This window comes from Protomyctophum parallelum (genome assembly GCF_964188405.1).
Source record: "Protomyctophum parallelum genome assembly, chromosome: 6".
NCBI classification, from domain to species: domain Eukaryota; kingdom Metazoa; phylum Chordata; class Actinopteri; order Myctophiformes; family Myctophidae; genus Protomyctophum; species Protomyctophum parallelum.
Window position 1 is genome coordinate 20351859 of NC_139701.1, and position 24303 is coordinate 20376161.

Genomic DNA, 24303 nt, shown 5'->3' on the forward strand with positions numbered 1-24303 from the left:
TGGTCAAAAATGGGATAAAAAACGTCCAAAAATAGACGTCTAAAACACGTCTATTTTTAGACGTGTTTTAGACGTCTATTTTTTGACGTTTTTATCCCATTTTTAGATGCTCGTCTAATAGCCCATACCATACGGCATACTATAGCACGCCGTTTTTCATCATTTTTGAGGATTTGAAAAAAATGAAAAGAAAAAAAAAACGATGGGTTATAGCCCATCTTTTTAGATTTTTTTCAAATCCTCAAAAATGATGAAAAACGGCGTGCTATAGTATGCCGTACGGTATGGTCTATAGCCCATGGTCAAAAATGGGATAAAAAACGTCAAAAAATAGACGTCTAAAACACGTCTATTTTTAGACGTGTTTTAGACGTCTATTTTTTGACGTTTTTATCCCATTTTTAGATGCTCGTCTAATAGCCCATACCGTACGGCATACTATAGCACGCCGTTTTTCATCATTTTTGAGGATTTGAAAAAAAAAAAAAGTAAAAAAAAAAAAAGATGGGTTATAGCCCATCTTTTTTGATTTTTTTGATTTTTTTCAAATCCTCAAAAATGATGAAAAACGGCTTGCTATAGTATCCCGTACAGTATGGGCTACAGCCCATGGTCAAAAATGGGATAAAAAACGTCTAAAAATAGACGTCTAAAACACGTCTATTTTTAGACGTGTTTTAGACGTCTATTTTTTGACGTTTTTATCCCATTTTTAGATGCTCGTCTAATAGCCCATACCATACGGCATACTATAGCACGCCGTTTTTCATCATTTTTGAGGATTTGAAAAAAATGAAAAGAAAAAAAAAACGATGGGTTATAGCCCATCGTTTTTAGATTTTTTTCAAATCCTCAAAAATGATGAAAAACGGCGTGCTATAGTATGCCGTACGGTATGGTCTATAGCCCATGGTCAAAAATGGGATAAAAAACTTCTAGAAATAGACGTCTAAAACACGTCTATTTTTAGACGTGTTTTAGACGTCTATTTTTAGACGTTTTAATCCCATTTTTAGACACTCATCTAATAGCCCATACCGTACGGCATACTATAGCACGCCGTTTTTCATCATTTTTGAGGATTTGAAAAAAAGTAAAAAAAAAAAAAGATGGGTTATAGCCCATCTTTTTTGATTTTTTAGATTTTTTTTCAAATCCTCAAAAATGATGAAAAACGGCTTGCTATAGTATCCCGTACGGTATGGGTTACAGCCCATCGTTTTTAGATTTTTTTCAAATCCTCAAAAATGATGAAAAACGGCATGCTATAGTATGCCGTACGGTATGGTCTATAGCCCATGGTCAAAAATGGGATAAAAAACGTCTAAAAATAGACGTCTAAAACACGTCTATTTTTAGACGTGTTTTAGACGTCTATTTTTTGACGTTTTTATCCCATTTTTAGATGCTCGTCTAATAGCCCATACCATACGGCATACTATAGCACGCCGTTTTTCATCATTTTTGAGGATTTGAAAAAAATGAAAAGAAAAAAAAAACGATGGGTTATAGCCCATCTTTTTTGATTTTTTTCAAATCCTCAAAAATGATGAAAAACGGCTTGCTATAGTATCCCGTACGGTATGGTCTATAGCCCATGGTGAAAAATGGGATAAAAAACATCTAAAAATAGACGTCTAAAACACGTCTATTTTTAGACGTGTTTTAGACGTCTATTTTTTGACGTTTTTATCCCATTTTTAGATGCTCGTCTAATAGCCCATACCGTACGGCATACTATAGCACGCCGTTTTTCATCATTTTTGAGGATTTGAAAAAAAAAAAAAAGTAAAAAAAAAAACGATGGGTTATAGCCCATCTTTTTTGATTTTTTTCAAATCCTCAAAAATGATGAAAAACGGCTTGCTATAGTATCCCGTACGGTATGGTCTATAGCCCATGGTCAAAAATGGGATAAAAAACATCTAAAAATAGACGTCTAAAACACGTCTATTTTTAGACGTGTTTTAGACGTCTATTTTTTGACGTTTTTATCCCATTTTTAGATGCTCGTCTAATAGCCCATACCGTACGGCATACTATAGCACGCCGTTTTTCATCATTTTTGAGGATTTGAAAAAAAAAAAAAGTAAAAAAAAAAAAAGATGGGTTATAGCCCATCTTTTTTGATTTTTTTGATTTTTTTCAAATCCTCAAAAATGATGAAAAACGGCTTGCTATAGTATCCCGTACGGTATGGGCTACAGCCCATGGTCAAAAATGGGATAAAAAACGTCTAAAAATAGACGTCTAAAACACGTCTATTTTTAGACGTGTTTTAGACGTCTATTTTTAGACGTTTTTATCCCATTTTTAGATGCTCGTCTAATAGCCCATACCGTACGGCATACTATAGCACGCCGTTTTTCATCATTTTTGAGGATTTGAAAAAAATGAAGAAAAAAAAAACGATGGGTTATAGCCCATCGTTTTTAGATTTTTTTCAAATCCTCAAAAATGATGAAAAACGGCGTGCTATAGTATGCCGTACGGTATGGTCTATAGCCCATGGTCAAAAATGGGATAAAAAACGTCAAAAAATAGACGTCTAAAACACGTCTATTTTTAGACGTGTTTTAGACGTCTATTTTTTGACGTTTTTATCCCATTTTTAGATGCTCGTCTAATAGCCCATACCATACGGCATACTATAGCACGCCGTTTTTCATCATTTTTGAGGATTTGAAAAAAATGAAAAGAAAAAAAAAACGATGGGTTATAGCCCATCTTTTTTGATTTTTTTCAAATCCTCAAAAATGATGAAAAACGGCTTGCTATAGTATCCCGTACGGTATGGTCTATAGCCCATGGTGAAAAATGGGATAAAAAACATCTAAAAATAGACGTCTAAAACACGTCTATTTTTAGACGTGTTTTAGACGTCTATTTTTTGACGTTTTTATCCCATTTTTAGATGCTCGTCTAATAGCCCATACCGTACGGCATACTATAGCACGCCGTTTTTCATCATTTTTGAGGATTTGAAAAAAAAAAAAAGTAAAAAAAAAAACGATGGGTTATAGCCCATCTTTTTTGATTTTTTTCAAATCCTCAAAAATGATGAAAAACGGCTTGCTATAGTATCCCGTACGGTATGGTCTATAGCCCATGGTCAAAAATGGGATAAAAAACATCTAAAAATAGACGTCTAAAACACGTCTATTTTTAGACGTGTTTTAGACGTCTATTTTTTGACGTTTTTATCCCATTTTTAGATGCTCGTCTAATAGCCCATACCGTACGGCATACTATAGCACGCCGTTTTTCATCATTTTTGAGGATTTGAAAAAAAAAAAAAGTAAAAAAAAAAAAAGATGGGTTATAGCCCATCTTTTTTGATTTTTTTGATTTTTTTCAAATCCTCAAAAATGATGAAAAACGGCTTGCTATAGTATCCCGTACGGTATGGGCTACAGCCCATGGTCAAAAATGGGATAAAAAACGTCTAAAAATAGACGTCTAAAACACGTCTATTTTTAGACGTGTTTTAGACGTCTATTTTTTGACGTTTTTATCCCATTTTTAGATGCTCGTCTAATAGCCCATACCGTACGGCATACTATAGCACGCCGTTTTTCATCATTTTTGAGGATTTGAAAAAAAAAAAAAAGTAAAAAAAAAAACGATGGGTTATAGCCCATCTTTTTTGATTTTTTTCAAATCCTCAAAAATGATGAAAAACGGCTTGCTATAGTATCCCGTACGGTATGGTCTATAGCCCATGGTCAAAAATGGGATAAAAAACATCTAAAAATAGACGTCTAAAACACGTCTATTTTTAGACGTGTTTTAGACGTCTATTTTTTGACGTTTTTATCCCATTTTTAGATGCTCGTCTAATAGCCCATACCGTACGGCATACTATAGCACGCCGTTTTTCATCATTTTTGAGGATTTGAAAAAAAAAAAAAGTAAAAAAAAAAAAAGATGGGTTATAGCCCATCTTTTTTGATTTTTTTGATTTTTTTCAAATCCTCAAAAATGATGAAAAACGGCTTGCTATAGTATCCCGTACGGTATGGGCTACAGCCCATGGTCAAAAATGGGATAAAAAACGTCTAAAAATAGACGTCTAAAACACGTCTATTTTTAGACGTGTTTTAGACGTCTATTTTTAGACGTTTTTATCCCATTTTTAGATGCTCGTCTAATAGCCCATACCGTACGGCATACTATAGCACGCCGTTTTTCATCATTTTTGAGGATTTGAAAAAAAAAAAAAGTAAAAAAAAAAAAAGATGGGTTATAGCCCATCTTTTTTGATTTTTTTGATTTTTTTCAAATCCTCAAAAATGATGAAAAACGGCTTGCTATAGTATCCCGTACGGTATGGGCTACAGCCCATGGTCAAAAATGGGATAAAAAACGTCTAAAAATAGACGTCTAAAACACGTCTATTTTTAGACGTGTTTTAGACGTCTATTTTTAGACGTTTTTATCCCATTTTTAGATGCTCGTCTAATAGCCCATACCGTACGGCATACTATAGCACGCCGTTTTTCATCATTTTTGAGGATTTGAAAAAAATGAAGAAAAAAAAAACGATGGGTTATAGCCCATCGTTTTTAGATTTTTTTCAAATCCTCAAAAATGATGAAAAACGGCGTGCTATAGTATGCCGTACGGTATGGTCTATAGCCCATGGTCAAAAATGGGATAAAAAACGTCAAAAAATAGACGTCTAAAACACGTCTATTTTTAGACGTGTTTTAGACGTCTATTTTTTGACGTTTTTATCCCATTTTTAGATGCTCGTCTAATAGCCCATACCATACGGCATACTATAGCACGCCGTTTTTCATCATTTTTGAGGATTTGAAAAAAATGAAAAGAAAAAAAAAACGATGGGTTATAGCCCATCTTTTTTGATTTTTTTCAAATCCTCAAAAATGATGAAAAACGGCTTGCTATAGTATCCCGTACGGTATGGTCTATAGCCCATGGTGAAAAATGGGATAAAAAACATCTAAAAATAGACGTCTAAAACACGTCTATTTTTAGACGTGTTTTAGACGTCTATTTTTTGACGTTTTTATCCCATTTTTAGATGCTCGTCTAATAGCCCATACCGTACGGCATACTATAGCACGCCGTTTTTCATCATTTTTGAGGATTTGAAAAAAAAAAAAAGTAAAAAAAAAAACGATGGGTTATAGCCCATCTTTTTTGATTTTTTTCAAATCCTCAAAAATGATGAAAAACGGCTTGCTATAGTATCCCGTACGGTATGGTCTATAGCCCATGGTCAAAAATGGGATAAAAAACATCTAAAAATAGACGTCTAAAACACGTCTATTTTTAGACGTGTTTTAGACGTCTATTTTTTGACGTTTTTATCCCATTTTTAGATGCTCGTCTAATAGCCCATACCGTACGGCATACTATAGCACGCCGTTTTTCATCATTTTTGAGGATTTGAAAAAAAAAAAAAGTAAAAAAAAAAAAAGATGGGTTATAGCCCATCTTTTTTGATTTTTTTGATTTTTTTCAAATCCTCAAAAATGATGAAAAACGGCTTGCTATAGTATCCCGTACGGTATGGGCTACAGCCCATGGTCAAAAATGGGATAAAAAACGTCTAAAAATAGACGTCTAAAACACGTCTATTTTTAGACGTGTTTTAGACGTCTATTTTTAGACGTTTTTATCCCATTTTTAGATGCTCGTCTAATAGCCCATACCGTACGGCATACTATAGCACGCCGTTTTTCATCATTTTTGAGGATTTGAAAAAAATGAAGAAAAAAAAAACGATGGGTTATAGCCCATCGTTTTTAGATTTTTTTCAAATCCTCAAAAATGATGAAAAACGGCGTGCTATAGTATGCCGTACGGTATGGTCTATAGCCCATGGTCAAAAATGGGATAAAAAACGTCAAAAAATAGACGTCTAAAGCACGTCTATTTTTAGACGTGTTTTAGACGTCTATTTTTTGACGTTTTTATCCCATTTTTAGATGCTCGTCTAATAGCCCATACCATACGGCATACTATAGCACGCCGTTTTTCATCATTTTTGAGGATTTGAAAAAAATGAAAAGAAAAAAAAAACGATGGGTTATAGCCCATCTTTTTAGATTTTTTTCAAATCCTCAAAAATGATGAAAAACGGCGTGCTATAGTATGCCGTACGGTATGGTCTATAGCCCATGGTCAAAAATGGGATAAAAAACGTCAAAAAATAGACGTCTAAAACACGTCTATTTTTAGACGTGTTTTAGACGTCTATTTTTTGACGTTTTTATCCCATTTTTAGATGCTCGTCTAATAGCCCATACCATACGGCATACTATAGCACGCCGTTTTTTATCATTTTTGAGGATTTGAAAAAAATGAAAAGAAAAAAAAAACGATGGGTTATAGCCCATCGTTTTTAGATTTTTTTCAAATCCTCAAAAATGATGAAAAACGGCGTGCTATAGTATGCCGTACGGTATGGTCTATAGCCCATGGTCAAAAATGGGATAAAAAACGTCAAAAAATAGACGTCTAAAACACGTCTATTTTTAGACGTGTTTTAGACGTCTATTTTTTGACGTTTTTATCCCATTTTTAGATGCTCGTCTAATAGCCCATACCATACGGCATACTATAGCACGCCGTTTTTCATCATTTTTGAGGATTTGAAAAAAATGAAAAGAAAAGAAAAACGATGGGTTATAGCCTATCGTTTTTAGATTTTTTTCAAATCCTCAAAAATGATGAAAAACGGCTTGCTATAGTATCCCGTACGGTATGGGCTACAGCCCATGGTCAAAAATGGGATAAAAAACGTCTAAAAATAGACGTCTAAAACACGTCTATTTTTAGACGTGTTTTAGACGTCTATTTTTAGACGTTTTTATCCCATTTTTAGATGCTCGTCTAATAGCCCATACCGTACGGCATACTATAGCACGCCGTTTTTCATCATTTTTGAGGATTTGAAAAAAATGAAGAAAAAAAAAAACGATGGGTTATAGCCCATCGTTTTTAGATTTTTTTCAAATCCTCAAAAATGATGAAAAACGGCGTGCTATAGTATGCCGTACGGTATGGTCTATAGCCCATGGTCAAAAATGGGATAAAAAACGTCAAAAAATAGACGTCTAAAACACGTCTATTTTTAGACGTGTTTTAGACGTCTATTTTTTGACGTTTTTATCCCATTTTTAGATGCTCGTCTAATAGCCCATACCATACGGCATACTATAGCACGCCGTTTTTTATCATTTTTGAGGATTTGAAAAAAATGAAAAGAAAAAAAAAACGATGGGTTATAGCCCATCGTTTTTAGATTTTTTTCAAATCCTCAAAAATGATGAAAAACGGCGTGCTATAGTATGCCGTACGGTATGGTCTATAGCCCATGGTCAAAAATGGGATAAAAAACGTCAAAAAATAGACGTCTAAAACACGTCTATTTTTAGACGTGTTTTAGACGTCTATTTTTTGACGTTTTTATCCCATTTTTAGATGCTCGTCTAATAGCCCATACCATACGGCATACTATAGCACGCCGTTTTTCATCATTTTTGAGGATTTGAAAAAAATGAAAAGAAAAGAAAAACGATGGGTTATAGCCTATCGTTTTTAGATTTTTTTCAAATCCTCAAAAATGATGAAAAACGGCTTGCTATAGTATCCCGTACGGTATGGGCTACAGCCAGGGGGGCAGTCAGCCAGATATTTCGTGAAGCCTCATTTGAAATCGGTAGTTCATATAATGGCCTGTTGTGGCGCTGGACCGGACCCAAAAAGCCCCATAGCTCCATAGAGGCCCATGTATTTTGGCCCAACTTCACCTAGACTGTATTACCTTAATAAACATGGTCATGAATACTTTCTTCTTCCAGTCACTAGTTTAAAGTCTCATTTCTAATGTCATAATATTCTTTTTGGAAAATTATGGTCCCATTAATTAAAAAAATGACCATAAAGAAAAAAAACCATCGCGTATGTTCTGAGGGGCGTGGCTACCATTACAGTCTATGATCGGGATTCCCCTCCCACTCGAGTCAAAATAAAAACCAACGGAGAAGAAGGGGGGAAGTCCCGCCTCGTTGTCTGGGCAGCCAATGACCAGCTGGTATACAAAACGGAGCCAGCCAATGGCCAGCTGGTACCAAAGATGGCGACTTACATCAGGAATTAGCATATTATTACAGGCTTCATTTTACGTTCATGTTAGACCCGGGGAACGCTTTGTCCATATTTTTTACAGTCTATGGCTACAGCCCATGGTCAAAAATGGGATAAAAAACGTCTAAAAATAGACGTCTAAAACACGTCTATTTTTAGACGTGTTTTAGACGTCTATTTTTTGACGTTTTTATCCCATTTTTAGATGCTCGTCTAATAGCCCATACCGTACGGCATACTATAGCACGCCGTTTTTCATCATTTTTGAGGATTTGAAAAAAAAGAAAAGTTAAAAAAAAAAAAAGATGGGTTATAGCCCATCTTTTTTGATTTTTTTGATTTTTTTCAAATCCTCAAAAATGATGAAAGACGGCTTGCTATAGTATCCCGTACGGTATGGGCTACAGCCCATGGTCAAAAATGGGATAAAAAACGTCTAAAAATAGACGTCTAAAACACGTCTATTTTTAGACATGTTTTAGACGTCTATTTTTAGACGTTTTAATCCCATTTTTAGATGCTCGTCTAATAGCCCATACCGTACGGCATACTACAGTACGCCGTTTTTCATCAATTTTGAGGATTTGAAAAAAATGAAATGAAAAAAAAAACGATGGGTTATAGCCCATCTTTTTAGATTTTTTTCAAATCCTCAAAAATGATGAAAAACGGCTTGCTATAGTATCCCGTACGGTATGGGCTACAGCCCATGGTGAAAAATGGGATAAAAAACGTCTAAAAATAGACGTCTAAAACACGTGTATTTTTAGACGTGTTTTAGACGTCTATTTTTAGACGTTTTAATCCCATTTTTAGACGCTCATCTAATAGCCCATACCGTACGGCATACTATAGCACGCCGTTTTTCATCATTTTTGAGGATTAAAAAAAAAAAAAAACGATGGGTTATAGCCCATCGTTTTTAGATTTTGTTCAAATCCTCAAAAATGATGAAAAACGGCGTGCTATAGTATGCCGTACGGTATGGTCTATAGCCCATGGTCAAAAATGGGATAAAAAACGTCTAAAAATAGACGTCTAAAACACGTCTATTTTTAGACGTGTTTTAGACGTCTATTTTTTTACGTTTTTATCCCATTTTTAGATGCTCGTCTAATAGCCCATACCATACGGCATACTACAGTACGCCGTTTTTCATCATTTTTGAGGATTTGAAAAAAATGAAATGAAAAAAAAAACGATGGGTTATAGCCCATCTTTTTAGATTTTTTTCAAATCCTCAAAAATGATGAAAAACGGCTTGCTATAGTATCCCGTACGGTATGGGCTACAGCCCATGGTCAAAAATGGGATAAAAAACGTCTAAAAATAGACGTCTAAAACACGTCTATTTTTAGACGTGTTTTAGACGTCTATTTTTAGACGTTTTAATCCCATTTTTAGACGCTCATCTAATAGCCCATACCGTACGGCATACTATAGCACGCCGTTTTTCATCATTTTTGAGGATTTTTAAAAAATGAAGAAAAAAAAACGATGGGTTATAGCCCATCTTTTTTGATTTTTTTCAAATCCTCAAAAATGATGAAAAACGGCTTGCTATAGTATCCCGTACGGTATGGGCTACAGCCTATGGTCAAAAATGGGATAAAAAACGTCTAAAAATAGACGTCTAAAACACGTCTATTTTTAGACGTGTTTTAGACGTCTATTTTTTTACGTTTTTATCCCATTTATAGATGCTCGTCTAATAGCCCATACCGTACGGCATACTATAGCACGCCGTTTTTCATCATTTTTGAGGATTTGAAAAAAATTAAGAAAAAAAAAACGATGGGTTATAGCCCATCTTTTTAGATTTTTTTCAAATCCTCAAAAATGATGAAAAACGGCTTGCTATAGTATCCCGTACGGTATGGGCTACAGCCCATGGTCAAAAATGGGATAAAAAACGTCTAAAAATAGACGTCTAAAACACGTCTATTTTTAGACGTGTTTTAGACGTCTATTTTTAGACGTTTTAATCCCATTTTTAGACGCTCATCTAATAGCCCATACCGTACGGCATACTATAGCACGCCGTTTTTCATCATTTTTGAGGATTTGAAAAAAATGAAGAAAAAAAAAACAATGGGTTATAGCCCATCGTTTTTTGATTTTTTTCAAATCCTCAAAAATGATGAAAAACGGCGTGCTATAGTATGCCGTACGTTATGGGCTATAGCCCATGGTCAAAAATGGGATAAAAAACGTCTAAAAATAGACGTCTAAAACACGTCTATTTTTAAACGTGTTTTAGACGTCTATTTTTTGATGTTTTAATCCCATTTTTAGACGCTCGTCTAATAGCCCATACCGTACGGCATACTATAGCACGCCGTACGGTAGGAGCTATAGCCCATGTTCAAAAATGATGAAAAACGAGGTTAAAAAGAAATTCAAAAATTCAAAAAACGATGGGCTATAACCCATGTTTTTTGAAATTTAGATTTTTTTTCAAATCCTCAAAAATGATGAAAAACGGCGTGCTATAGTATGCCGTACGGTAGGGGCTATAGCCCATGTAAAAAAATTATGAAAAACGAGGTTAATTTTTTTTTTTATTCAAAAAACGATGGGCTATAACCCATGTTTTTTGAAATTTTGATTTTTTTCAAATCCTCAGAAATGATGAAAAACGGCGTGCCAAAGTATGCCGTACGGTAGGGGCTATAGCCCATGTTCAGAAATGATGAAAAACGAGGTTAATTTTTTTTTCAAAAATTCAAAAAACGATGGGCTATAACCCATGTTTTTGAAATTTTGAAAAATTTTCAAATCCTCAAAAATGATGAAAAACGGAGTGCTATAGTATGCCGTACGGTAGGGGCTATAGCCCATGTTCAAAAATTATGAAAAACGAGGTTAAAAAAAAAATCAAAAATTCAAAAAACGATGGGCTATAACCCATGTTTTTTGAAATGTTGAAATTTTTTCAAATCCTCAAAAATGATGAAAAACGGCGTGCTATAGTATGCCGTACAGTAGTGGCTATAGCCCATGTTCAAAAATGATGAAAAACGAGGTTAAGAAAAATCAAAAATTCCAAAAACGATGGGCTATAACCCATGTTTTTGAAATTTTGAATTTTTTTCAAATCCTCAAAAAAGATGAAAAAGGGCGTGCTATAGTATGCCGTACGGTAGGGGCTATAGCCCATGTTCAAAGATGATGAAAAACGAGGTTAAATTTCTTTTTCAAAAATTCAAAAAACGATGGGTTATAACCCATGTTTTTTTTTATTTAGATTTTTTTTCAAATCCTCAAAAATGATGAAAAACGGCGTGCTATAGTATGCCGTACGGTAGGATTTGAAAATAATGAAAAAAGAAAAAACGATGGGTTATAGCCCATCGTTTTTTGATTTTTTTTTTTTTTTTTTAATCCTCGTTTTTCATCATTTTTGACCATCCCACTGAGCAATAGCCGGCTATTAGACGTGCGTCTAAAAATGGGATAAAAAACGTCTAAGAATAGACGTCTAAAAATCGTCTATTTTTAGACGTGTTTTAGACGTTTTTTATCCCATTTTTAGACGCTCGTCTAATAGCCCATATCGTACGGCATACTGTAGCACGCCGTTTTTCATCATTTTTGAGGATTTGAAAAGAATGAAAAAAGAAAAAACGATGGGTTATAGCCCATCGTTTTTTGATTTTTTTTAATTATTTTTGAATCCTCGTTTTTCATCATTTTTGACCATCCCACTGAGCAATAGCCGGCTATTAGACGTGCGTCTAAAAATGGGATAAAAAACGTTTAAAAATAGACGTCTAAAAATCGTCTATTTTTAGACGTGTTTTAGACGTCTATTTTTAGACGTTTTTTATCCCATTTTTAGACGCTCGTCTAATAGCCCATATCGTACGGCATACTGTAGCACGCCGTTTTTCATCATTTTTGAGGATTTGAAAATAATGAAAAAATAAAAAACGATGGGTTATAGCCCATCGTTTTTTGATTTTTTGAAAAAAAAATTAATCCACGTTTTTCATCATTTTTGATCATCCCACTGAGCAATAGCCGGCTATTAGACGTGCGTCTAAAAAGGGGTTAAAAAACGTCTATTTTTTGACGTTTTTTATCCCATTTTTAGATGCTCGTCTAATAGCCCATATCGTACGGCATACTGTAGCACGATGGGTTATATATAGCCCATAGTTTTTTTTTTTTATTCCTGGTTTTTCATCATTTTGGACCATGGGCTATAGCCCATTTCGTACGGCATACTATAGCACGCCGTTTTCATCATTTTTGAGGATTTGGAAAAAATGAAAAAAAACAAAAAAACATGGGTTATAGCCCATCGTTTTTTGAATTTTTGACTTTTTTTTTATCCTCGTTTTTCATCATTTTTGACCATGGGCTATAGCCCATACCGTACGGCATACTATAGCACGCCGTTTTTCATCATTTTTGAGGATTTGAAAAAAATGAAAAAAACGATTTTTTAGATAATTCTTTTAATCCTCGTTTTTCATCATTTTGGACCATGGGCTATAGCCCATATCGTACGGCATACTATAGCACGCCGTTTTTCTACATTTGAGTTTTCGAAAAAAATGAAAAAATGAAAAAAAGCGATGGGTTATAGCCCATCTTTTTTGAATTTTTGAATAAAGATTTTTATCCTTTTTAGATAATTCTTTTAATTGTTTTTATCCTCGTTTTTCATCATTTTGGACCATGGGCTATAGCCCATATCGTACGGCATACTATAGCACGCCATTTTTCATCATTTTTTTGTATTTGAAAAAAAAAACAAAAAAAACAATTGGTTATAGCCCATCGTTTTTTGATAAAAAAATGTATCCTCGTTTTTCATCATTTTGGACCATGGGCTATAGCCCATTTCGTATGGCATACTATAGCACGCCGTTTATCATTTTTGAGGATTTGGAAAAAAATAAAAAACGATTGGTTATAGCCAATCGTTTATTTAATTTTTGATTTTTTTTTTAACCTGTTTTTTTTTATTTTGGACCATGGGCTATAGCCCATATCATACAGCATACTAGCACGCCGTTTTTCATCATTTTTGAGGTTTTTAGATTTTTTTGGGAAAAGAATATCCTCGTTTTTCATCATTTTTGACCATGGGCTATAATATAGCCCATATCGTACGGCATACTATAGCACGCCGTTTTTTCATCATTGAGGATTTGAAAAAAAATTATGGGTTATAGCCCATTGTTTTTTGAAAAAAAAAAATTATCCTCGTTTATCATTTTGTATGTATAGTAGCATGCCAAAGTTTGTGCTATTGCAATAGAGAATGCATTGGGCGTTTAAGTTAAATAACTCAGAAACTACAAAACATTTCAAAGTAAAACGTTCCAGCATGTGTCTCCACAGTAAGCTGAATAATTAAAAGTGTGAATGGAGTTTAGGTGAAAGTGATTTTTTGACGTGCCAAAATCTGCCATTGAGCCCCATGTTAAAAGTCTCAAATTTGAAAGCACTATATTTCTAAAACTATTACGCCTTTCAAAGATTCCTTTTCAGGCAAACATGTCCACCGTAAGATGAACCTAAGTAGGCTAGAATGGGGTTGGTAGGTTTAAGTATGTAGGACTAGTAGCATGCCAAAGTTTGTGCTATTGCCATAGAGAATGCATTGGGCGTTTAAGTTAAATAACTCAGAAACTACAAAACATTTCAAAGTAAAAAGTTCAAGCATGTGTGTTACGTCGCCTAGTCTAGGGTTAGCAACATAAAATGCAGAAAGACAATTGCAATAAAACGGAATGTGCATTTATTTACAGCCCAAAATCAGGAATATTTACAATATACAATAACCCAAATAAACCTAAACTAACAAAACACAACTTCAAACATAGCAAACAAAAATCAAAAACGTATCCCAAATAAAGAACTGGACAGGATGGTCACAGGTTGTGGTGAGAGGACACAGGATTGCCTGCTGCCCTGAAGCCGACAGTCCTCTGAAGAACAGAGTTGTTTGTGACTGATCTTTATAGTAGATCGGGTGTGGCCACCACCCAATCCACTGCTGGCGTCATAGGGCTCATCAGAGCCGGCCAATCCATGGAGAGGACTAGTTCCCCACAGCATCAAGCACTCTCCAGTAATCAGTCTCATGATGACGAGGTCTCCTCCACTTCTCACCTCAGAACACAGGAAACAGATAATACCAAATACAAAATAACCTAATCAAGGCTGGCCGTAACACCAGTTCAGTTCTCCCCTGAAGTCTTCACCAAATGTTATCAGCAATTTCATTAATTCACTTTTCACAAAATACCAGATCTATCTCACATTTTAAAAATACACCCCCCTTCCTAGAAGAAAACTTCCCATGAAGTTCACCCTAAAGGCCAAATCAGACTTTTTATTTTACTTATAGTAGTGTGTAAATATTCTCAACCTGCATCATACTCAATGATAACCGAATGAAGTGCACCCAGCCTTGCAGGGGCATTACGAATCCCAAGTGGTATAACAGTGTAGAATTACTGCATATACACCATTGGATTAACTGAAACTGTAATCTCCCAATGTAATTGAATAGCCAATTAACCTTTCACTAGTCTGAATTAATCAAAAATCGTCCAGATCGAAAAGGCAATTCAACTTGGCTTGTGGGGCTAAAATCCTTTTTTTAAATTGACTTGAGCATATTCACAAACAACATAGTCGGATACACGACTACTGACAGACACAAAGGTTCTGTCATGTGAGCCCTTCTCAGCACACATGACAGGAGCTAATCAGTAGGCCTGAACACACACACACACACACACACACACACACCCACCCACCCCCCCCCCCCCCCCCCCACACACACACACAGACACACACACAAAAAACAATTTTAACCATTTGGTTGGCAGATTTACCCAGGAGCAAATTATAATTCTGTGCAGCATTCCCCACAAATTTATACTGCAATAGCAGCAGAATACACACCAAAATCCAAATTAGGAGTGGCAGTGTTAGCTAGGGGGCTTGTACACAGTCAGCTCTAGCCTTTACGCCTTCCTTGGAGCTCCACCTATGTGGAGGGCCAGCCTAAGACTCTGTTGAGTCCCCCACCCAACACAAATGAGAACCTCCCCCACCCTCGCCACGGAAATGTTAAACCATGGGATGTAAGCGTTTCCTCTCCCTCCCCATGGTCACACTTACTGCAGTAGAGGGCGAAGGTCTCTCGCTGAAGCCACCAGAATACACTCAGAATGTTGAAACACCATTCTTCTCTCTCCGCCTGCAGTGTAGAGATTGAGACATTAGCAAACAGCAATAAAGGCACTTGAATGAAACACATGAGCCAATAGTAACAGTGGGTATCTGCACAAAATTATCACCGATAATACAAATCTGCCAACCTAAAACAAAACAGAACCAGACCAACCCAACTGGCATGATCAAAATGACCCAAAAGTTTTAACTTTTGGCCCGGATGAGCCTCCACATGTTACGCCCCGGACGGACTGTGCATTTATTTACAGCCCAAAATCAGGAATATTTACAACAATATACAATAGCCCAAATAAACCTAAACTAACAAAACACAACTTCAAACATAGCAAACACAAATCAAAAACAGAACTCAAAAACTTATCCCAAAAGAACTGGATAGGATGGTCGCAGGTTGTGGTGAGAGGACAGAGGACCGATTCCCTGCTGCCCTGAAGCTGAGAGTCCTGAGTCCTCTGAACAGAGTTGTTTGTCACTGAGCTTTATAGTTCGGGTGTGGCCACCACCCAATCCACTGCTGGTGTCATAGGGCTCATCAGAGCCGGCCAATCCATGGAGAGGACTAGTTCCCCACAGCACTCTCCAGTAATCAGTCTCATGATGACGCAGGTCTCCTCCACCTCTCATCAACTCTCCACCTCAGAACAAAGGAAACAACAGATAGGCCTAATACCAAATACAAAATAACCTAATTAAGGCTGGCCGTAACACTGTGTCTCCACAGTAAGCTGAATAATAAAAAGTGTGAATGGAGCACTATTAGAAAATGTGTTTTACATATGTCGGCCTCCTGGTGGCGCTATAAAGAGCAGATGTGAAAAAGATGTGAAAAATTCCAGGCAAAGGTTTTTCCTTGGCCTTGGGAGTTGGCATACAAAGTTATCCACAGATCCGTGCAGTTAGAGGTAAAAACGCCAGTTATAGCGCCACCATGAGGCTGAGATGAAAATGTTCACATGGCATTTCTTCCTCGGCCTAGTCATGGGACTGTGTGTGCAAAATTTGGCATCGACCGGGTTAACAGTGCCGGAGATTAGCTGTTCACAGACGGAAGGACGGACGGACGGACACACACACACACACACACACACACACACACAGGCGGACAGAGTGCAAAACATACACTCTCCCCATGCCTTCGGCCTGGTGGAGACAAAAAGGCCCAACAGCGCCTATATGGATTTAGGTGTCTGAAACAGTTTGGCCTGAGACCCAACACCACCAGGGACTTCTACAGAGGCACACTAGAGAGCCTCCTGAGTCCTGACAGGCAGCTTCACATCGTGGTACGGCAGCTCCGCGGACAGGAACTGCAAGGCGATGAGGAAGGTTGTCCACACTGCTGAGAAGATCACTGGGTGTGAGCTGCACAGTGTGGAGGACCTCTATTTTACACATTTTACCATGTGTTATGTCATTTTTATTATATTGGAGCTTCCGAGCGTAATATTTTCACATGTATGAGTATGTACCTGACCGTGCAACTAAGTGACAATAAAGTGAATCTACAAGGCTAGACTGCCGTATTATTGAATCTCGCATCCAGGAGACCCTGGTGATTCCTTGAGGGGTCTTCTAAATCTCTATTGCATTGTCTGTTCAAATAGCAAAAAAGGTGAGAAAAGGTTTCCATAAACAAATGCCTTTCTTTCACCTCTTCATAATATAAAACACCACAAGGAACAAGCAATTATGAATCCTACTAATTCTACTGTGAAGTAGAGGTTCATTTCAAAATACTGAGAAACTTAAATATGGATTTATTAAGGGACTATTTACTGACGTCCATGAATAATACATTTTAGGAAGGAAGCCAGCCATATGCAATCTGCCCTCATGCCACAATGCCTCAGGCCAGACTTTGGACATTTCTGACTTACGAGATACCTGCAACACAAACCATAACATTGAATGAGCACTGGCAGACAGTGTGGAGTGGATACTGACACCAGGTTACTGACCACCAGGATACTACTGACACTAGGATACTGACACATCAAATATTAGTACTTTATGGATTATGCAGTAATGTAGTTATCACAAAAGTAAACTATCTTTAATGCATAACAAGTTGAGGCAAGGTGATGTAAATTCTGTCTCCAGACCCGCCCTACTCTGCCTCATTGTGGGCTTGCTGCAGCAGCAGCACACTGAAGATATCCTACACTATTTCTATTAGCCTATTATAGAGGGCATGCACGTGACATCATCACTGTCAAAGTGGCAACTGATGATAATGTGATTAATCCGATCACCCGGGGCCAAGTCTACACTCACAACAGTCAGAGATATCAGGTCAAGTCGAGTGCACTGCTGGGACCTTGTCACCTTGACACTATTTATACTACTATTTTTGGGCTTGCCCATGCACAATATAGTTTCTTCAGGAACAATATTTTCTAGTTTGTGGTTGAATTTGTTCTGAGGGTGCAACCATGTTACCTGTGTTACTTGGCAATGGTGAGTCACCTACATTAAGTATAAGGCCATGAATTATTCAGCGTAATTGTAGAAGCAGAAACATAAGTCAAACATAAGGAGTTGTTGGAGGATGAGTATCACCAATGAACAGATGGGTAAGTCTCAGTGGTGGACATTGAGTAGATTTACCTAAAAGAAATGGTGGACTAAGTGAATCATACTCAATTTTGTAGGCCTATGTTCAGAGATGTTCAAAAATAGTGAAAAATAGCAGATCTACAAGCTCACAACGCATGCAATACGTTGGTACATTTATGTTGTAATGCGTATTACTAATTTACTACTAGTAACATTTCCACATGATTGGACAGAGACAGAGTACTTCTTCCTGGGGGGAGGTACAGCACTATATCTCTATCGCTCACATATTGCTGTGTGTCATAGTTAATATCATAGCCTTTCAAATGAGTAGCCTACAACAGGGGATTTGACTGTATACATGAGAGTAGTAAAAGTTGCGTAGACTTTGCTCCCATGCAGCAGGCTTGTGGAGGGTTAATAACAGCATAGGATAGGTTTAGTGGTGGTAGATAGATGAGCAGAGGGATCAGAGTGAGAACAGAGCAAGCAGCCCTGCAGAGCCGAGCTAGGCAAGCACAGCAGCGGGTGGGAGGAACACGTACTGTCCCTGTGTGTGTGTGTGTGTGTGTGTGTGTGTGCGTGTGTGTCAGCTCTGTGTGAGGATATGGAGCCCAGCAGCTAACTGCTACTGTAGCTGTCAGCTCACCTCCACCAAACACCACCATTTTGGTCTGGGCCAACACAAGATACCATCGTACGGGTAATTATACATTTTTAAATACTCAATAAAACCAGCTAGGCACATTCGCTGCTTTTAAATGAAACGTTGTTTATTTTATTTTATTATTTTAAATCTGCTATAATGTTTTCCCCTGGTGGCTGGCTCTTCTGGTTCGCTTCAGCTAATGTCAGCTAGCCCATTTCGCTAGCCTTTTTCTTGCGCTAATAGAAGCTAACATGGAAGTGAATGTGTTTGTTTAAGCGCTGGTTGGGGGCAAAATATAAACCAAACTAAGAAACAAACCAAATTGGACTGCTGCCACACGCCCGCGTCACGTCTAGCCTACTGGCTGTCGTCAGCTGCTTGTTAATTACAACCACAATGCTGAGCTTTTCCTGGTCTTGCCGTCTTTGACTGTCTGCGACTTCCTCAAATTACTCAAATGTTTAAGATGACATTCTGTCACTCCACACCTCCGATATGGTACCGTTCAAACATAAATATATAGCTACTCAGTCTCTGACTGAGTGCAGCAGGCAGCAGACACATACTGTAGCCTATACTGTGTACTGCAGTAGTTTACTGGCCAAGTCCAGGAACTAGCTGTGTTCACATCTTTGTGACATTTACTTTAAATGTGTCGATATCGGTGATGGCGCATCATGCACACTCAACCAGGGGCTGGCAGTTTGTAATCTAACATGTTAGGGTTAGGGTTAGCCGGGTCCAACAAGGTAGCCAGGTCGTCTGCTTGTGGGGGATTTAATTGTTGTAACTAAACCTAGCCCTAAAATGGCTGTGATATTACATACATTTCATGTATTTCCATATACAGCCATAAATCACTCCCACCGTGGCTGTGTATAATCAATGGCATACATGAAATACATCAGGGTCACTAACATTCTAGGCATATAAGTAACTGACTCACATTTTGTATTATAATGTTATCATTTTTCTAAATCCATTCCCTCCCCCTTATTGCTGTCAGGTATTTTGGCTGGTCAGAACTGTTACCTCCTTGGTCAGCATCGTCAGTGTTCGTTGGTAAATGTGACAGACCACGCTGTCAGTACATCCAGCCTCACTATGGGTCAGGACCGGGGGCAGTATGATTTTTACATTGGCCTCGGACTGGCTGTCAGTTCCAGCATCTTCATCGGCGGCAGCTTCATCCTCAAGAAAAAAGGTCTTCTGCGCCTGGCCAGGAAGGGCTCTATGCGGGCAGGTATGTACTGTATTGTTAAGGTGGATCAACATTTTAACAACTTTGTCATGAAAACGTTTGAGAACCGCTGCTGTATTGTATGGGGCCGCGGGCGTGGGCATAATGTTTGCAACACTTCATTGCAACATGTTGTTGAGCTGAACATGTCTGCGTTTGACTTTGTGCATTGATTGCAAAACTGATAATCAAGCCGAGAAGTCAAACCGGTATCGGCAGAGACCATAAGCAGCATTATTAGCATATTGTTTAATGTTTACACTACTACAGTACTCGGTCTCACTGTACCATGACTGGGTTTGGCCTGCATGTGACACGCCTATGCATTCACAAGGCCATAGACTATCACTGATTCTCAACGTGTGGGGTCCAGTTGGACACCTACGGGTTTGTAACTCGGTGTACTTTTTCAGGAAACTTCCCCCAATCTATACTGTTGGAATTCTCAGTGTTACCCTGAGATACAGACCCATAAGGGTCCATTTGGATACCCTGGTGGTCCCCACTCCAGACGTTGTGGACCTGTCGTCTAAATGGATCAACACATGACTGCAGCTCATAGGAATTCACTTTTATTGCACATAGTAATCATTAACTTTGCTACACAGTAAAACCCTAGGTTTGTGTTTCATTCAAGAGAATGTCAAAGAAAAGCCGCTATAAACAAGTATAGCAGTAGCCTGCATGTAAAATGTAGTCATTTAGAGATGAAAGATTATTAATGTTTATGTAACGTGTGATCTGCGTTGTTGTGGAATAATGAAGTTTCGGACGACTTCTCTCTTTGTTGACAGTTTAATCTGGTAAATACACAGACGTATCTGGTCAGTTTCTGTCTGTGTAACACACCCAATCCTCAGCACGTCATGGGCATGTCTCATGTTAGACTGACACCACTCAATAAACATACAATACAGATTTCAAGGAAATAACAACACAATGTACCTGGTAAATACACAGACGTATCTGGTCAGTTTCTGTCTGTGTAACAAACCCAATCCTCAGCACGTCTATAACAGAATTAACAGTGTGACCAAGAGCATGTTTTTATAAAGAGTTTACAGTTTAGTATGTCAAAATAATGAATTAAAAACATGTACAAAACATCACCACTTCATGTTGGTACATTTAGCATGTTTAGAACCACTAGTATTCATCACAGTAAACATACAGACTCTTGTTGAAAGTGTGCAGAGGAACACATCTTACCATGGGCATGTCTCATGTTAGACTGACACCACTCTAAACGTGGACACCAGTGTTATTCAATGAGGTGCTGCCCACTAACCAATAAGAAATGTCAATACTGATGGAGCAAGTGGAACCCACTAAACTCTGTTACATTTACACCTGTTTGTTTCAGGCCAGGGTGGTCATGCCTATCTAAAAGAGTGGCTGTGGTGGGCTGGCTTATTATCAAGTAAGTAGCACTGTGAAGAGAAATTACACTAAACAAAGTGCACGTGATATACCTCTCATACTAACCGTGAGGCTGACATTATTCTCTTCAATATTACAGTGGGTGCCGGGGAGGCAGCCAACTTTGCTGCGTATGCTTTTGCCCCAGCTACGCTCGTCACCCCTCTGGGGGCTCTCAGTGTGCTCGTCAGGTACAAACCTACATTGTTCCTTCATTTAATTGTTGATTTGCTATTTGTGGACTGTACCTGTGGACTTGAATCTGACAGACTGATGGTTCATGTTGTTTCCAGCGCCGTCCTCTCCTCATATTTCCTGACAGAGCGGTTAAACCTGCACGGGAAGCTTGGCTGCATGCTCAGCATCCTGGGTTCCACCACCATGGTGATCCATGCACCTAAAGAGGAAGAGATCAACAGCCTGGAACACATGGCCAGGAAGATGGTTGACCCAGGTATAGTCTTACACTGGCTGACTGTTTCATTAGAGCAGAAGGGAAATTCATCTGACGGAGGAATCGTTGACCTTGAGAATTGCTCTAATTTGGGGACACATGACAATAAAGTATTTGGTTTGGCTTTAGACCAGGAAGGTGTACTTCATCCATATTTGTTCACTTTTGAGGTCGGTTACAGAGAACACTGAGCTCCCCCTTCCACTTTTGAAAGGGGGACATGCTGTCCTCAATGTCTGCCAAATAAATGACAGATCATATAGTAATAATATGATATCAAAACAAAGTTACAAAGTGCTTTACATAATTCTGAAGAAAAAAATATAATCTGCAACAGCATGCAAACATGACATGGAAATTTTGTTTAGTTTTTAATCCTTTTTATTTAGCCAGCATAAAGCACACACATTTCCATCTCTTTTTCAAGAGGGCCCTGCTTCACACTCCCATAGATAAATACATTCGCACCTGGGAGCTGTCCAGTACGCAAAGACCTGGTTAACGCACTGCTCCGGGCAGTGCACCCCCGCCTCCCTGTTCTTCTGCGTGTGTAGTGTCAACACACACAGAGATGACAGATCAGAATCACACCTGTTCTTCTGCGTGTGTAGTGTCAACACACACAGAGATGACAGATCAGAATCACACACACACTCGCACACGACAGTTTTGGTATGGAATGAACATAATATAATAATTAGGCCTGCATCGCTTTGCCTAAAACACTGAATTATGAAAAGGACCGCAATTGGACTAAGCCTGCCGTTGGCTCCCATTTGTTGAAGAGACATCTACACATTTTCAAATTATATTGTTATTTTTGCTTAAATTATCGCTTTAGCTAAAACGCTGAATCCCGCGAATAAAGTAGGCTATGTACATATAACTACAGGCATTAATAATTTCAGACATTAATTAATACATTTTATATAGCCTACATTTAACAAACAAGGTCGATTGCCTGCCATGAGGATAAAACCAGAAAAGCACTAAGGCTTATTTACATCAGATCAGGTATAAAACGTGACAACCGTATGGAAAAAGGGGCAGAAGAACTGGGAGGCGTGGGGGGTGCGCTGCCCGGAGCAATGTGCTAACCAGGTCTTCGCATCCAGTACAATCAGTGTATACTGTTGTTCACCTACTTACCAGCTCAATCACTTCCCAGTTTTCCTGACGGTCTCGGGGATAGAGTTCCTCACCTAACTTTAGACTGTTGCTGTGAGAAATAAAAACATTTAAGGGAATCAAACTACTTTACTACTACAAACTAATTTAAAATGGAAAAACATTTGCAATTCCTTTCCAACTGATTTTCTCATTCTTTCTTAGTTTACTTTACTTACAGCCATGCACCTTTTGTTTATCTTTTATATCCACACATTGTGTACCATTACAATGTAATAGTAAATATATGGACAATATAATGTAATAGTACATTATATTGTCTATTTATCATTGCATGTTTTAGTTTACTTGCTCATTTGTACCTTCAATGTGTGAAGAAAGAAAAGTTATTGACCAAGCTTCCACCCTGCGTTCCCGTAGGTTTTGTGTTCTTTGCTACATTAGTCATCATCGTGGCTCTGATCTTCATATTCGTGGTGGGCCCCCGCCACGGTCAGACCAACATCCTGGTGTACATCACCATCTGCTCTGTGATCGGGGCACTGTCGGTGTCCTGCGTAAAGGGACTGGGCATTGCCATCAAGGAAGCCATTGCTGGGAAGTCTGTGTCGGGCAACCCACTGGCGTGGGTCCTGCTCCTGGGTCTGGTGGCATGCGTGAGCACACAAATTAACTATTTGAACAAGGCTCTGGACATATTCAACACCTCCCTGGTGACGCCCATCTACTATGTGTTTTTCACCACGTCCGTCCTCACCTGCTCGGCCATCCTGTTCAAGGAGTGGGAGCACATGGGCACAGGCGACGTGATCGGCACCCTCAGTGGCTTCCTCACCATCATTGTGGGCATTTTCCTGCTCCACGCGTTTAAAGACGTTAGTGTAAGCCTGGCTGCTCTTGCCGTCTCCATGAGGAAGGACGAAAAGGCCTTTCCAACGACGAACGGCGTGGCTTCTCACAGCACCTACGAGCTGCTACACACGGACTCCGCAGACATGGAGGACAGAGAAATGGGCTCAAATTTTGACAGCATATCTAGAAGGAATGGTGCTATGACAGCCCCATAGGATCATAAAGGAACTTGTCACCCCCTCCCCCCTCCCAGACTAAACAGCCATGGCACTGCTATGCACATGGTATTGACAACCTTAAGACAATCAGTTTTAGGGGACAAGTGACTTGGTTGGACCAATCGATTGTACTACAGTTTTCATTTGCCTTATTTCTCTCAGAATTATGACTTGATTAGTATTTGTTTAGAACTTTATTTCATTCCTGTGTAGCCCTGTAAATAGTCAGATTTTCTAAAATAAAGAACTTTGTTATATTACGTACAAAGATCTGCATATACATGCACTGACTTGCTTTCTTTAAATTCATAGATGTGTTTTAAGATGGGTCCTGCTGAACATGACAGACATTCACTAAGATTTGTGTGCTCGTAATACTTGAAAGTAACATTATGTTGAAGTCACCATGAACTTTTTTGTATTGTTTACATAAAAAGCACTC

General features: G+C 38.1%; 1 protein-coding gene across 1 annotated transcript; it reads left to right on the plus strand.

The window, feature by feature from the left end:
- The first annotated feature begins 18196 nt into the window (after nucleotides 1–18196).
- nipa2 (NIPA magnesium transporter 2) lies at nucleotides 18197–24152 on the plus strand. Its single transcript, XM_083767294.1, has 6 exons — nucleotides 18197–18604; nucleotides 19557–19793; nucleotides 21154–21210; nucleotides 21310–21400; nucleotides 21503–21663; nucleotides 23212–24152. The coding sequence occupies exons 2-6, from the start codon at nucleotides 19655–19657 to the stop codon at nucleotides 23856–23858; spliced, it is 1095 nt and encodes a 364-aa protein (XP_083623420.1). The 5' UTR covers nucleotides 18197–18604; nucleotides 19557–19654; the 3' UTR covers nucleotides 23859–24152.
- Nucleotides 24153–24303: the final 151 nt, after the last annotated feature.

Bases quoted from the DNA above. Each gene is read 5' to 3' on its own strand.
- nipa2 (XM_083767294.1), top strand. From the start codon at position 19,655: ATGGGTCAGGACCGGGGGCAGTATGATTTTTACATTGGCCTCGGACTG. The intron at 19,794-21,153 runs GTATGTACTGTA...TGTTTGTTTCAG, and splicing joins GAAGGGCTCTATGCGGGCAG to GCCAGGGTGGTCATGCCTAT. The intron at 21,664-23,211 runs GTATAGTCTTAC...GCGTTCCCGTAG, and splicing joins CAGGAAGATGGTTGACCCAG to GTTTTGTGTTCTTTGCTACA.